Genomic DNA, 15979 nt, shown 5'->3' with positions numbered 1-15979 from the left:
TGCCCACTCTCTCCGCAATTCTCACGCCCTCCAGCAGGAGGACGGTCAGTCCATCAGCCAGCCTCCTTGTCTGTCTGTCAGTCCCTGTCACCAAGGGGGGACACACGCCCCGGGAGCAGGGGTGCCACCTCTGAGACGCTCTCCCTAGCCCACCAGACCCTCCCCAGTCGCTGCCTCCACTGCACACAGTTTCAGCTCCAGCTCCTGGCCCCTCTCTGCAGCATACCCCCTGCCCCTGCCCTGGCCACCTCCTCCGTCCCCCCCCCCCCCATCCCCGCCTGCCCAGCCCCAGTTACCTGGGGCAGGAACATCTGCAGGGAGTCCTGAGTGAGGATGGCCGTGGTGGCGGCAGAGGGCGGCTGTCCCAGGACGATCTTCTCGGGGCTGGACGCCAGGCCTGGGCTGGGCTGGGGGGTGGTGGCCTGAGGCGGGGCGGCGGCCTGAGCAGTAGGGGCCTGTGGGGGCTGCTGCTGGGCCGGTGGCTGCTGGAGGCCCAAAGGCAGCGGGGTGCTGACCGTCGGTGGCGCCTGGGGGGCTGTCTGAACCGTGAGGACAGGCGTGGCCTCCCCCGTGGCAGCAGGGGTGGCTGGCTGCACCAGCCCATCAGGGGTGTTGAGCATGGCCACAGCGCTGGGGGGCAGAGTGACTCCCTGGAGGACGGTCGTGGCAGAGGGGCCGGTGGGTGCCGGCTGGCTCTGCGTGGGCAGGCTGCCTGCGGCCAGGGACACAGGCATCTGGAAGAGCGCCGGCTGGCCCACTTGGATGGGGGCGGCCGAGAGGATGTGGGCTGCGCTGTGGGCCCCAGAGTGGGGGGCCAGCACGGGGCCCAGGCTCAGTGGACCCGCCAGGTTCTGGTTGGTGAGGATGGGGTTTGCGATGAGCTGTCCGCCTGCGTGGGGGGCCGCGGCCGCCAGGATCTGCCCGCCGACGTTGGTGGGCAGGGCAGAGAGCGTCTGGGGGAGCTGGACGGCGGGTGTGCCTGGCAGCAGGAACTGGTTCTGGCCCGGCAGCATGTGCTGGGCAGGGATGACAATGCTGCTGCCTTGATTCAAGAGGTGGACGCTCATTGGCTTGCTCAGGGCCCCAGGGGGCTGGGGTGGGGCGGCCCCGGTCGTGGTGGCAGGAGGCTGCTTGAAGACATTCGCCTGCAGGGCAGGTGCGGGGAAGCCTGACAGCACCACGTTCTGGCCGGCCTTGCCCGCTGCCATGAAAGTCAGGTTCTGGGGGGCCTTGGTCTGCTGTGGGAGGCCCCCCGCCTCGCCCTGGATGGTGAGTGTGGTGCCTGCTGGGGCGAATGGCTTGGGTGTCAGCTGGTAGAGCTTGGGGGGCAGCACGCCGGCAGGCTTGGGCTGGATGGGCGTGGGCGTGCGATGCAGGATCACGTTGGGCGCCGGGACCAGCGGTGACGTGCCGAGGCCGGGGGCCACCGCCAGCGGTGGCCCTGAGGGCGCCCCACTGGCCGCTGCCGTGGCTGCGCCTGCCCCTCCAAACACCGAGTTCCCGTTGAGTGTGGTGGCCACGGCGGTGGGGAGGTTCTTCTGAATGACCAGGCCAGCCCCCTGGGGCGAGACGCCGGCGGACGCCAAGGTCACTGGCTCTGAGGGGCCGGCTGCTGAGGCCAGATAGCCACTGACGGGCACCTGCTTGGCAAGGAGCTGGGAGGTGGGCGGGTTGAGTGCCATGACGGGCTGGCCCACCACCTGGATGGGTGCCAGGCCGAGCGTGGCCGCCGTGGCGCCCCCAGGGCTGCCGTTGGGCAGGCCCTGGAGGCCTGGGATGGGCTGCAGGGTCACATTGCCCAGGCCCACAGGCTGCAGGAAGGGCTGGACGCTCAGGGCTTTGTTGACCACGTCCTGGGGCGGCACCAGGGCCTGGTGGGTCAGCACGGTGGGCGGGGCCTGCAGCCCCAGCAGGTCGGTGCCACCTGGGAACAGGGCCTGGGGCCCAGCGGCCACGGCAGCAGCCCCTCCGGCACCCGCCGGGCCTGCTCCGCCATCCGCAGGCTGTAGGGTGGGCAGCTGGAAGGGGCCCAGGTCCAGCTCGGCCTCGGCCTCAAGTGTCTGCTCAGTGATGTTGGCCTCTTGGAGGCTCTGCTGGAGGATGTCGCAGGGCTGGTCGGCGCCCCCGCCACCCCCGCCACCGCCCCCCGCGGCAGGCGAGCCCAGGATCGCATCCTCCAGGAAGTCGAGGTCCACGCTGGGGGCCGGCTGCGTGGGCTCTGGGCTCAAGTGGTTGCCAGAAGCTTCTTGCACATGGAGCTGGAGGCCGGGTAAGGTGGGAAGGGAAGAGTGAAGGTTAGCAAGGGGCTGGCTCAGGGCACGGCTGAAGCAAAGGGACCCTTGGTGCCAGAGCAGTATGGGCAGAGAGAATATTCCATCTGGAAGTGGCTGGACCTAGGTTCAAATCCCAGCTCCGCTTAGCCATACAACCTGGGGCTTGCTCAGTCTGGCCTATTTCCTGGTCTGTACATGTCAGCAGAATGGAATAAAGACCATCTTTTAAAGAGCCATAAAAGCCCATAATACTTAATCTGCAATTCCAAAGCTCAAAAGGGCCCTGAAAATGGCAAATGTCTTCATAACTCTTTTGATAGCAAAACCTGACCAAAAGTGACGTGGAGCGCTCGGGGAGGGCCATGATTTGTCCACGTAACGGGACTCTTCTTGACCACAGAAAGGTGTGTGAGCATGCTATGTGACGTTCTGCATCACCTTCCCAGCATCTGGAAAATTCCGAAATCTGAAACGCGCCTGGCCTCAAAGGTTTTGGATAAGAGACCACGGCTGTGTTAAAGACAGGAGCAGCTACCGCCCTGAACCTGATTTTGTGCAGGCGGCGCTGAGTCTGACACGTCTTCCCACGTTGCGTCCCACGCTGTCCCGGATTGCGATCCAGAATGAACACAATCGATAAACGTGTGATCATTTGAGCAAATACCACATGAGCGATAATTATGCTTAGAGCATGTAATCCCCACTGATATTTGACCAGATAACAGATCAAAATTTGGGAGTTTAAAAGATCCGGAGTTCAACCACATGGAGGGCTTACCATGGTACCTGGCACCTTAGCACGTGTGCGAGAAACACCACCTAACGCTATCATTATGCCGTCCATATTGTTGTCGGTAACAAGCTCAGTGAGGCGGGCACTGCCCCCCCATCCTCCTTTCCCAGACGGAGAGAGGGGAGTGCTTGGGAGGAGGGGGCCCCTGCTCGGCCCCCAACCCAGAATCAGGCGGTTCTGAGTTCTTCACCGCTAAATGGCTACAACCAAACCTGCCTCCTAGGATGGTCGTGACTTTCGCTGACCTCACATATGGGAGGCTTAGAACCTGACCAGGGACTTTATAGGTATTTATACTATGAAAGATGAATTATTATTTTGAATGAATTAATACGTTATTATACTTGTTGTGGGCATTAAATAAAAGTGACTGAAAGGGGCTTGGCAGCATATAGTAAGTGTTCAGCAAATCACAGTTATAATGACCAGGAGGGAGGGGGGAGAAGCGATGGGGGGGAAGGGAGAACGAGGAGGGGGGAGGGTTGGGGAGAGGAAGGGAGAAGCAGCAGAGGGGAGGAAGAAGAGGGAAGGACAGCTGGCACAGTCAGGCATACAGTAGGTGCTCAATTAATGTCCACTACGTTCCCCACTCTGGGCTTGGCTCATCACCCCTGCCTTCGTTTTCCAGATGGGAGACTGCAGTCTGTGTCAGTCGATCCCCTTCCCCCAGGTCACACCCCACCATGATGGCTAAGCAGGGACAGGCCTCCAGGCCCCCACACCCTCTGCTCCCGAGAAGAGTGTCCCCGGTGAACCCCAGCATCTGCCTCAATGCCCAGGACCGCTCTGTAGCAACTGATCCCCAAGGCCCGGGACCCAGGACCCTCCCTCACCTCCTCTGAGGAGCCCGTGGGCAAGGCATTCCACTGTGGCCCCACCTCCGCCCCACACTGCTGTCAGTGACTGCCCTCCCCAACCCCCCAGCGAGGTGCCCCAGGGGGATGGTCATGGCCCCTTCCCTCTCGCTGTTAGGGCCTCCCTCCTGCTGGCCGCCACCAGGGGCAACATGAGCCATGATTGAGAGCCTGGGGCCCTCCCTGAACCCCTGGGCCACTTACCCCAGGACCTTCATAGAAGGCACTTTGGGCCTCCCCGGGGTTATCCAGGAGGTCATCACCATCGAGCTGCAACAAGACCCGCCCCCACCCAAGGTCAAAGATCAGCCAGGCGGCGGGCAGGCCCTGCTCTAGAACAAAAACCAATTTAAAGTTACACTAGACCAAAGGACAAAGATGGGGTGGGGGGTGGGGGGTGCAAGGAGTACAGGAAACTCCATCTCCAGAGAAGAGGCACCAAAGAACGGGGCTTGGCAGCATGTTTAAAACCCAAGGTGCGCCCAGCACGGAGTCCAAGGCTCTCCCAACATGCCTGCCTGGAACCCTAGGATCCTGCCTCCATGCCTTTGCCCAAGCTGTGCCCCTGCCTTCCCCCTTCACCTCTCTGACAGCACATCCCTCAGGACCGGTCACGGTCACCGCCTCCTCCCAACAGCCGCCCGTCCCACCTGACTAAGCCACTCCTTTCTCTATGCAGCCCAAGTAGCTGGCATGCCCCACCACCCGGCCACCCAGTACACCCTGCCGAGCCCATCTCTGGGAGGCCAGGGACCTGTCCAACTCCCAGGGGCGTCTCTAGCACCTAGAACAGGGCCTGGCATCCACACGAGTGCCTGCTGAATGTCTGTCCATAGCAGAGCCTTCCCGGTTTCTACCTGGACATCTTTCCAGAGCCCCAGCCTGGCACGGCCAACAGCCTTCCTTGTGGAGTCTGCCCCAAACTCCCAAGCTCTGGAGACACAACCCACTCAGCTGCTCAGGCCCAAATCCAGGAGCTAACCTGACACTCTCCTCCTCGACATCTACTCCACCAGCAGGTCTAGTCGACTCTGTGCGAGAAACATCACCTAATACGCTATCATTATGCCGTCCATATTGTTGTCGGTAACAAGCTCAGTGAGGCGGGCACTGCCCCCCATCCTCCTTTCCCAGACGGAGAGAGGGGAGTGCTTGGGAGGAGGAGGGGGGGGCTCGGCAGGGTCTGGCACCAGGTGGGAAGGGAAGAGTGAAGGTTAGCAAGGGGCTGGCTCAGGGCACGGCTGAAGCAAAGGGACCCTTGGTGCCAGAGCAGTATGGGCCTGGCACCCCCTCCGCTGCCCATCCCACAGCCCTGGTCACCCTCAGCCCACTGCACTCGCCCCTGCTCCACAGATCATCTGTGCTTCTCCTTCCAAGATGTGGAGCTCCGCTCCCCTCCCTGGGAGTGTGGGCTGGGTTGGTGACCTGCTTCTAATGAATATAAGGTGACAAAAGCGATGGTGTGTGACTTCAGAGACGAGATCATAAGAGGCCCCGAGCATCCTCCTGGCTCTCTCCCTTGGGTCACTCACCCTGGGGGAACCTGGCTGCCATGTTGTGAGGATGCTTAAGGATCTCAGGGAGAGGCCGATGTGGTGAGGCCCTGAGGCCTCCAGCCCACAGCCGTGGGAATGAACCATCAGGGAAGCACGTTCTCCAGCCCTAGACGAGCCCTTGGATGACGGCGGCCCCAGCCAACATCCTGACTGCAACCTCTGGAGAGACCCCCGAGTCAGAAGCACCCAGCTAAGCTGCTCCCCGAGTCCCGACCCTCAGAAACTGTGAGAGCACCAACAAGTTGTTTTAAGTCACTAAGTGTTGGGACAATTTGTTACGCAGCCCTAGATAGCCGATACACTCCCCGTGGCTCAGCACTTCCATTCTCCCCCACTTTGTTCCAGGCCCCGCATGACCTGTGACTTTTGTCCACTCTGGTCTCACCACTACTAGTTTCCCCTTCCATCCGGTCCCACCAGCCTTCTTTCTGTTCCTCGAACACAGCAAATTTTCCTGCATTTCTACCTGCCCTTCCCCTGCCCAGAGCACCATGGGTGCCTCCCTCTGATCCTTCAAGGTCGCCTTCAAGGTCACCTCCCTGCCCACACTAGCTAAAGAAGCCACTGTCCCTGCCCCCCCTTTTGTTTTAAACCATTTTCGTTGTGCCGGGGACATTCTTGTTTCTTATCCTACACTGCAGGGTTCTGTCTGCGATCACCTTTAGCAGTTAGTACTTTGTTTACCAAGGAAATGTGTATGGCATGAGGGCAGGGATCTGTCATCTCTTCTGCTCTTGCCATAACCCCAGGGCCCAGCTCCCAGAATGCAAGAGGCAGATGTCTACTTAATCAGGGGCTCAGGTCTCTCAGCCCCCCCACCCCGGGGAGGCCCCTGCCTGCCCCAGCACTCACCTTCTCGGATCCATGTAGGAAGTCATTGAGGGCCTGAGGGTCACTGAAAGACAGAAGGGGAGAGACACTGAGGAGGTGAGGGGCAGGGCAGGGGGGGACAGGGAGGGCAGAGGGAGTCTGTTACTCACCAAATCACGTCTAGTAAGCATCTCCCATCCTCATCATCCATCGCCACTGAACCAGGGGGGGCAGGAAGGGAGCAAGGGGGACAAGGTTAGACGTAGGCAGTGTGCCAGGACCCTCCCTTCCAGGACCCCTCCTTGGAACCAAGGTCTCTGGTAGGTCAGAGTTTCTGTTCCCTTGAGCCTATGGGTGTGGGTGGGGGTGGTGAGCAGCCAGAGACAGCTGCCTTCTCCTCCTCCCCCGACCTCTTCCCCAGCATCTGATGCCCACAATGAGGACATCCACCAAGACTGAGTGAGCCCTGATCACGTGCAGGCCTGTGCTGAGTGCTTCACACACCCGTAACTCTTTTAATTCTCATGGCACCCCACAAGATGGGTCCTGCCACCCCCACCCGTGTTGCAGAGAAGTAAACAGGGGCCCAGAGCTCGTCATTCATTTCCCAGCCAGCAGGGGGCAGAGCCAGGCCTTGAACCCAGAGTCTGGCCCAGAGCCTGGGCTGCCAGGCCTCCCTGGGAAGGGGCCTGGCCCAGAGCGGGGTGTGACAGGGGTCTGCCCTGTGTGTGAACGGTCCTGAACTGTTCAGGTTCTTCTCTGAACAGTGCCTTGGAGAATCCGATGAAGGCAAAAGACCCTTCTGACAAAAACACGCAGGTGGGGCGACACTGTGACACACACTTTCCCAAGGGCTGTGGGACACACACGTGCACACCCTGGGGCCTTGGGTCAACACGCCCAGCCTAGAACACGCCATGCAAAGCTGGCGGGAACACCCCCCTCCACGCACACCAATGACTCTCCCTTCCAGCGTTGGCCATGGGGACCATCCCTCGAGGTCCCTCCCAGGCACTGGCTGCACTTGGCAGTGGCGACAATGGGCTCTTGCCAGCTCCATATCCCAGGCCCACCTATGCTTCCTTCTTCCTGTGTCACCACGAGGTCAGTGGCCTACTAGCCCTGCCCTCTCCGACCAGCCCGGGGCAGGGGTTGGGTGAGAAGGGAAGGGGACAGAAAGGAAAGACCTGCAGAGAATCTGGAGAAAAGGGGAACATGGGGAGAAGATCCCACCTGCAGTTGGCATGGAGAAAGGGGGATGGTCCAGATGACCCAGGGGGCCCAAGGCCGGAGGGGGAGGGGCGGAAGGGTGTTGGCTAAGTCAGGCTCTGCCAAGAAGGAGTGTTCCTTCCTCTTTTGGGGGTCAGGGTGGGCCCAGGGAGGTGGAATGAGGGACAAGCACCCCTCCAGGCACGAACAGGGACCCTTGGCCGGTTACCTGCGCTACAAACGAATCATGAAGGGAAGGAGGGGGTGTCCACTCCAGGTCTACGCAGGGCCCCCGGCTGGGGACTTGGGGAGTGTCCTTTCGGGGGCCAGCTGTGGAGAGAATAAGGGAGGCTGTAAGGAAGTCCGTGACAAGGAGAAGGATGGGCAGAGGGAGGGAGGGAGTGGGGAGCCCAGGAGAGGGGTTGACCAGGCCACGTGTAAAGAGGTAAGAAAAGAAGGGGTCAAACACAAGTTTAGGAGCAGGTGAGACAACACTACACGTGATCCCATATGCGATAGGCACACACAGAGCACAGGGTAGGGCGCTACATAGCCACACGTACTACAGCAAGGTAGAACGTCATATGATATAATTTATTGACACCTGGACCTCATAAAACACAGTCGATTCTCGTTATTTGAGGCACTTGTGTTCTGCACAGCTGCCATGAGCACGCGGTCGTGAATTCCACGCCACCGATCCCGGGGCGGGTAGGGGGTGGGGGGGAGACACAGGGTGGCCTCCTGCGAGCCTTTGCTCACATTCTCATCAACCCATCAATACACAGCCTCAGTCTACTGGTGTTTCTGTTTAGAGACACCTAAGGTAATATAAACTGTTGATTTGTTAACACCGAACCCACGGCTAACAGCTCTGTGCACTCGTGCCTGAAGGATACTCATCTAACACACGCGTTCTCCCTGGAGGGCACATCCTGGCCTTCCTGCACTCGGGGACACCAGGCAGCACTTCAGTCCTACGCTGGGAGCCGTTTTCAACAGCAAAACCACCCACAAAGAGCACAAAGATGCGAAAACCATGGCACTCAACAATATGGGAGCTGAACCAAGAAGGCAAAGCGTGGCCTTGTTCAACCTCAGCGGGCACAGACACTCGGGGCCACTCCGACTTTTCTCAAGTCCCCTGGTGACCAGGGAAGTGCATCGGTACTGATCTGCGGGTTATACGTGCTCACGAGTAGGCAGCTTCACAAATATGGACACAGCTGTGATGACCACGATGTTGGTGCCCGCCCATCACTGGTTTTAAGCGCTCTACCGGTATGAACCATTTCACCTTCTCTAGATCCCTGCAAGGCAGGCACTTTTATTAGCCTGTTCCGTAGATGGGGAAACGGAGGCTCAGAACGGTGTGCAATACGCCCAAGAGTCCTCAACTGGTAAAGCGGCCAGGCTGGGGCTTGAGCCAAGGCAGACTCACTCAGAGTCCCCGCCCTTAACTGCTATCCCATGCATGTGCCTCTCGTTCCTCTCATCATGCTGTTTCTCTTCTAAAATCTGAAGCAAATATGGCAAAAATGTCAAGATAAGATGAAGCTGGGTGGCAGCCTTTGTTATCATTTTAAGAATGCTTGGAATAGTTCAGATTCAAAAAAGCGAGAGGAATGGGAGCACCCAGTGGCTTCCCCTCTTGCTCAGCAGGCCCAGGCCTCAGAAAGATCTAGAAGCCATCTGTCACATGACCCAGGAACATGGGATCCTGTCCCAGCGAGATTCCGGGTGCACTGCCATGGCCTGGGGGTGTCCACGAGCACCCAAGGTGGCTTTGCCAGAGCAGCCAGATTTGTGTGGGGTCTTCCCTCCCCCCTGCGCTGAGTTTCAGGTGTGGCCCAAGCTCTGCAAACCTCGGGCCAGCAGAATTAAGAGCCAGGAGCGAGTGCTTCCTGATCAGAACTCTCCAAATGGGGCCCGCGGGTGAATGTATGTCTCTGTGAGGATTTTTTTAATTTGTGTATGTGCGTGTGTTTTAAGATTTATTTATTTATTTGAGCAGGGGAGGGGCAGAGGGAGAGAGAGTCTTAAGCCAACTCCATGCTGAGCATGGAGCCTGACATGGGGCTCAAGCTCACAACCTATAAGATTAGACCTGAGCCAAAACCAAGAGTCAGACGCTCAACCAACTGAGCCACCCAGGTGATCCCATTTGTGCATTTTCATTCCACCAGTAACAGCAGAGAAATGAAGGGGGGCTGGTTTTAGACGAGAGGAAAATGCTCTGCCTTGTGATGGGGTGCCTGTTTCGTGAGGGTTTAAAATGTCACAGCTCAGATTTGCGCATGTAAGTTCAAAACATGTAAATTTGACCTTAAAAAGCTCTAAAAAAACCCAAATCGTCACCATCAAGTGGTAGTGGGATTGGGGGGGGGGGAACGACAGGGTGTGGCAGGATGTTGATAACGGTTAAGGCTGAGTGAGGGGTACCTGGGGGCTTCACGGTACCATTCTCATCACTCTGTACATTCTGGAAAGTTTCCATAATAAAAAGAAAACGGTATGTCAGTGATCAGCAGGTCTGGTACCTCCGCCTCCCATGTCTCCTATCGGGTTGATGCCAAGAGGTCCAGCATGAAATGACAGGGGTTGGAGTCAGGGGTTCCGGTCCCTGCTCCACCATGTATGGGCTGGGTGACCCCAGGCAAGTGACTTCACCTCTCTGGGCCTCCGTGTGTTCACTGGTCAAATGGGTGGAATCACAGTCCTCATGTCTCATGTGGCGGTGAAGAGTCTCTTAGAACAGGGCCTGCGGTTTGTGCAGAGTAAGTCCTGGCATCAATACTGGCCTTGATCCTGCTGTTTTGTGAGTTCGCTAACAAGAAAAGGGCAAAGGTGCAGCGGCCTCCAGCTTCCACCCTCTGCCTCCCTGACCCTGTCTCATCTCATCCCTGCTGTCTTCACCCTCATTCCCAGGACCTACCCTGGGTCTAGGAGGTCAGAAATTGGGAGAGGGGCCAGAGTGGTTACATTTGGAATAAATGCTTCAGATTCCAGCGCAGCCAACAGCTCCGAGGTGGCGGGGCACCAGTGGCCCACCAAGTGCTCATGGCGGGCATCAGGTGCACCTAGACTGATAAAGGTCCCTTGTGGGACGGCGGGGTGGTATGCTCTGCAGCTAGCCGCCCCAGGGCCCACCCCAGCCCTGCCACTTACTAGCTGTGTGCCTACAACAAGTTACTTAATGCCCCCACACCCGTGCCTCGGTTTCCCCACCTGGAAAATTCAGATAACGGTATGCGCCGCCCCCCCCCCCCCGCCGCGGGATTGTTCCATAGGAATGTCTTTAATCTTCGCACGTGGTAAAGTATTTTGTGAGTGATGTATACTACTGCGATAATTTCAACTGACGCTGTGAAGAGGATCTCACGGGGCAACGTGAGATGAAAGCTTTCTGGCCCCAGCCCAGTCAGGCTGGAAAAAAGTCCCCGAGCTCTGGCTTGGCCACCTGCTGCCAGTTGCCCCGTGTCACCCTTGAGCACCTCTGGAAGGCTTTATATACCACCTGCTTCGGCTGTGGGTCATGCACACGGTCCTACTTAAACCACCAGGCACCAAGGCTCCTCGGATCCTTCCAGGTCCGTTCTTACCCCCATTTCTCAGATGAGATACGTGAGGCTGAACAGAATGGTTATGGAGAGGCCATGGGCCAAAGACAGCCAAGGAAACGTGCCTGCGCGGGGCTAGCCAGCTATACTGCAGCCCTCAAGCCAGCAGTCACAGGGAGACTTGAAGGACACAAATGAACCCACCAGCTGCTGAAAGACAGAATTCGAACACTGGCCGGGTATTTGACAATATTAAGAAATTGTGATTAAGATTCAAAGTGGATGGGGGCGCCTGGGTGGCTCAGTCGGTGGAGTGTCCGACTCTTGATCTCAGCTCAGGTCTTGATCTCAGCGTCGTGAGTTCAAGCCTTGCGTTAGATTCCACGCTGAGCGTGGAGTCTACTTAAAAAAATAATGTAAAAATAGTGTAATAATGGCATCATGGTGTTGTTTTTCTTTTTCTTTAGAGTCCTTACCCTTTAAAAACACACCCTGAAATATTTAGGGGTGAAACGGTAAAATGTCCAATTTCCCCCCAAAAGAACCTAGTTGTGGGTGTTCGGGGGGCATACAGACCTGTGCCGACCAATACGGCTGACCCCCAGCCACATGCAGCTACGTATAAATTCAGGTTAATTCAATGGAATTAGGACAGAAGACTTGAATAAGACATTTCTCCGAAGAAGATACACAGGCGGCCACAGGCATATGAAAAGACGCTCAACATCACTCATCGTTCGGGCAATGCGGTCGCGACCGGAGACACCAGCTCACACCCGTTAGGATGGGCTACTATCAAACACGACACAAAACAAAAAGACCCCAGACAACAAGTATTGTTGAGGACGTGGAGACATTGGAACCCTCGTGCACTGCTGGTGGGAATGTAAAATGGTGCAGCTGCTGGAAAACAGGCTGGCAGTTCCTCAAAATGGTAAAAATAGCACTCTGCCATATGCTCCGGCAAATTCACTTCTGGGTATATCCCCCCCGCCCCCCAAGAACTGAAAAAGGAGGGTCTTGAACAGATCTCAGCACACCCAAAGTCACAGCAGCGTTATCCACAGTCGCCAAAAGGTGGAAACAGCCCACGCCGATGGATGAATGGAGACGCGGTGGCGACTTACGATGGGATGTTATTCAGGAAGGACATTCGGACACAGGCTACAACCCGAATGACCCGGGAGGACATCGCGCTACGTGAAACGAGCCAGTTACAAAGAGACCCACACTACATGATCCAACATGTAACGTGCCCAGAGACAGAAAGTGGAATGGTGGCCGCCAGGGGCCGGGGAGAAGGGGGGATGGGGTGGTACTGTTTAGTGGGTGTGGACTTTCAGTTCTGCAAGATGAAAAGTTCTGGAGGTGGATGGGGACCGTGGTTGCACAACAGGGTGAGTGTTCCAATGCCGCTGAACTGCACGCTTAAAGATGGCTATAAGGTCGCAGGGGCGGGGGGGTGGGGGAAGGAGCCCAGCTGGCTCAGTCGGTGGAGTGTGGGACTCCTGATCTCCGTGTCATGAGTTCGAGCCCCAAAATGGGCAGGGGGAGAGATGACTTACATAAATCTTAAAAAAAAAAAAAAAATGGCTAAGGTGGTAAATTTTACGTTATGCATATTTTACCACGATAAAAAAAACCATGAAAATTTTTAAAAAGGACAATGAGGAGTATCAAAGATTTTTTTTTTTAAATTCACATAAGAAAGTTCAATGACATGAAGGTTTTTCTCAATCCCCCTTGCCACGTTTCGAGTGCTCAACAGCCACACGTGGCTGGTAGCTACCGTGTGGGGCAGCATGGACTGGGAACATTTCCATCATTGCAGCAAGCTGGTCTGCAAGAGTGGTAGCAACTGAAAATGGATCAAGGTGGTTCATGACCGGGGTGGGGGGGGGGGTCTGCGTTTGGCTGTTCTCTCTACTTGGTGCACGTTTGAAATTTTCCATAATGAAAAATGCTTACTTAAAAAAAAAAAGACTTTTTAATACCAAGTATCATGTCTGATTGTTTATTGTCTGCTTTGTTCCCCTGCGGGATGCCCGTGCTTACATAGGAGGAGCTCCATAAATATTCGGGGAATGAAGAAATGAACATACAGAGGTCATCAGACAAATCCGTTCATTTGTCCAGAGCAGCCTGGTAGAAAGGGCATTTACGAAGTGCTCACTGTGTGCCCAGCCTGGGGATACCCTAATGAGCAAAAGCACACCCAATCCTTGGCCCTGGGGGGCCTGACTCGTGGTTCTCAATCAGGGGTGGCATTGGACACCCCTCTCCTCAACACACGCATACCCAAAAGCTTAAAAAAAAAAGTGACGGGGGGCCACAGTTAGTGTGCAAAGTTGCCAGCCCCAAATTGTCCACATGGGAGTGGATATATTGAGCCCCTGTGGAGCAGAAGCTTTAAGAGCTATCACCTGGCTCTGAGTCCCAGAACAAAGGGGACAGACACATGGACAGAGCTACAGCCAATCCACGAGGGCGCGAAACGAGCCTTTGCCACTGAAAGCCCCGGAGAAGCGGGGCTTGCTTGCTACTGCACAAACTCAGCCAGAGCTGTCCGATGCACCCCGAAGAGCACCCCCACCCCATCCCAGTGCCTCCCTGTATTGGGCCTCATGCTAACGTCATACCCACTGACCCCCTCCTTGTCACCAGTGAGGCAGGAGGGACACTGTCTCGAGCGTCACAGCGCAGGACGCTGGGACTCAGAAGGGTCTGGACACTTGCCCCCAAAACCACACGGGGGGGGGGAGCCAAAATTCGAACTCAGACCCTGTGACTCTGGAGACCTCATTCTTCACCACCGCGCTATAAAAAGCAGGAAAAGCTGGGACCAAAAAACCACAAGCAGCTCAGGAGAACAGGCCTGACGCAACAATGACAAAGTGTCCTTCCAGAAACTGTGTGAATGTCTCCTGCACTGGTAATGTGAGCGGGGAGTTCTGCATTGTCATCAGGAGCCGCGCACAAGCCAGGTCGCCTAGCAGGACGCGGGATTCAAAGCCTCCACTCGGCTCCAGAAACAGGCTCGTTCTAATTTCCCAGCGAAGAGTTTTAGCAACCCCTGGGGGATTGATGGGCAACCAACATGCAAGTCTACAGAACCGTATCCTCTGCCGACAGGAAGGGATAGGAAGAGAAGCCGATGTGGCAAAGCCTAACTGTTGTCTTCCAAACACCACTTCCCCAGCCCTCCCCTCGCCTTACTCACAGAAGCCTGAAGCCGTTCAGGGTAACACTTGCCAACTCCAAGATGTAAACAAAGCCTGTTCTGAGTCAGTCTTTTTCAAACTATGGGTCACGCCTTGGAGGGTTGTGAAATCAAATGAGCAGGTTGTGACCAGGAGTTTTTTTTTCCTTTTAATTAAATAGTATAGAATAAAACGGAATGGAACAGAATAGGAAATATTAAAAGGCCTCATCCATGGGTAAGCGTTAAATATCAGTTTGTGAGATTGGTTTCAATTATGTGTGTCTGTGTGTGTACGTATTTCCTACTGTGGGTTGTGGTCAAAATAGCTTGAAAATAATTAGACTACACCAGCGGCACTCCTATCCCCTGTATCAAACGTTCACTTTCCTAGGCTTCCTTGAAGCTAAGGCAGCTATGGTTCTGCAAATAGGAAGAGCCAAAGGGCACAGACTTAGGGACAGTTTTTCTTCCAGAATATAAAGACAGAGCTCCTCTAGGGAGAAAATCTTTTGCTCCCCACTTCCAGCTTCGAGTATAGTTGAGAAGACTGGAGCTGCCGCAGCCATTTTGCAACAACGAGGCAATAAACCTACGGCAGTTAAGCCCACCTACAGAGGATAGCCTTTGGGAGGACAGAAAAAGACTGGATTCTTAACAACTCCTCCTGCACTGCCTGCCTCCAGACTTTTTTTTTTTTTTAAGATTTTATTTATTTATTTGACAGAGAGACAGCGAGAGAGGGAACACAAGTAGGGGGAGAGGGAGAGGGAGAAGCAGGCTTCCCATGGAGCAGGGAGCCCGATGCGGGGTTCGATCCCAGACTCTGGGATCATGATCTGAGCCCAAAGCAGACACTTAACAACTGAGCCACCCAGGCGCCCCCGCCTCCAGACTTCTTAATCCTTACAGATCAAACCACTATTAGGGTTTCTCATTATTTGCAGTCAGACATACCCTGATCACTTAGCTTGCATTTCTAGATATCTCTGCAACCCATCACAAGGACTCTCTCCGGCTTCCATGGGTCAAGGACTGCCCTCTGAGTGTCACTGATTGAGAGGGCTCAGCAAAATGGAACAGGGCTGGTGGAAAGGGGATCTGAAAAAGAGATCACTGTGGCTGATTGCAAAAGTGGCCGGCAATTCTTCTCCCTGGTCCCATCCATACTCTTGGCAGCTCCTCCTACCAAGAGATGGGGTCTGTCACCCCACACCTAGACCTTGGGCTGGCCTGCTGACTCGCTTTGGCCAACAGAATGTAGCAGAAGTGATGGTGTGTCTTTCTAAGCCCCTCCCCCCTGGCTCCTTCTCTCTCTCCCCAAAAAATAAATAAATAAATAAAATCTTAAGAAAGAAAGTCCCATCATCAGGTTATTCCAGCCCAGGTGCCGCGCACGTGTATGAACAGGCCTTCAGCCCTCAGGCTTTCAGTCTTCCCAGCCAAGATCCCAGACATTGTGGAAGAGAGACCCACTGTCAAATCCCATGTCAAATTCTTGACCTGTAAAACCCAGGCATACTACAATTGTTCATTTAAGCTACTACCTTTGTGGATAATCTGTTTGTTTTCAGATTTTATTTATTTGAGAGAGAGAGAGAGAGAGAGAGAGCATACATGGGGGGGGCACAGTGAGACAAGCAGACTCCCCACTGAGCAGGGAGCCTGATGTAGGGCTCGATCCTAGGACCCTGAGATCATGACCTGAGTGGAAGGCAGACGCTT

General features: G+C 55.8%; 1 protein-coding gene across 6 annotated transcripts in view; it reads right to left on the bottom strand.

Annotated features, from left to right (window-relative positions):
• The window catches only part of BICRA (BRD4 interacting chromatin remodeling complex associated protein), a 76661-nt gene that overhangs the window by 17423 nt on the left and 43259 nt on the right, over positions 1-15979 (bottom strand). For 4 of the 6 annotated variants that reach the window (XM_027619486.2, XM_035725270.1, XM_027619490.2 and 1 more), the window contains exons 2-6: positions 7725-7825; positions 6457-6502; positions 6329-6371; positions 4125-4190; positions 297-2258 (exon numbers count right to left, since the gene is read on the bottom strand). In XM_027619486.2, coding sequence (XP_027475287.2) covers positions 297-2258; positions 4125-4190; positions 6329-6371; positions 6457-6497 — 2112 coding nt within the window. In that variant the 5' untranslated portion in view covers positions 6498-6502; positions 7725-7825. Of the gene's footprint in view, positions 1-296; positions 2259-4124; positions 4191-6328; positions 6372-6456; positions 6503-7724; positions 7826-14275; positions 14330-15979 lie in introns of those variants that run through there. The other 2 variants (XM_027619487.2, XM_027619489.2) reach the window with 2 other exon arrangements.

Source organism: Zalophus californianus, chromosome 17 (assembly GCF_009762305.2).
Source record: "Zalophus californianus isolate mZalCal1 chromosome 17, mZalCal1.pri.v2, whole genome shotgun sequence".
NCBI classification, from domain to species: Eukaryota; Metazoa; Chordata; class Mammalia; order Carnivora; family Otariidae; genus Zalophus; species Zalophus californianus.
The sequence above is the reverse complement of the archived record's forward strand: the minus strand, read 5'-3'. Positions and strand labels throughout refer to the sequence as shown.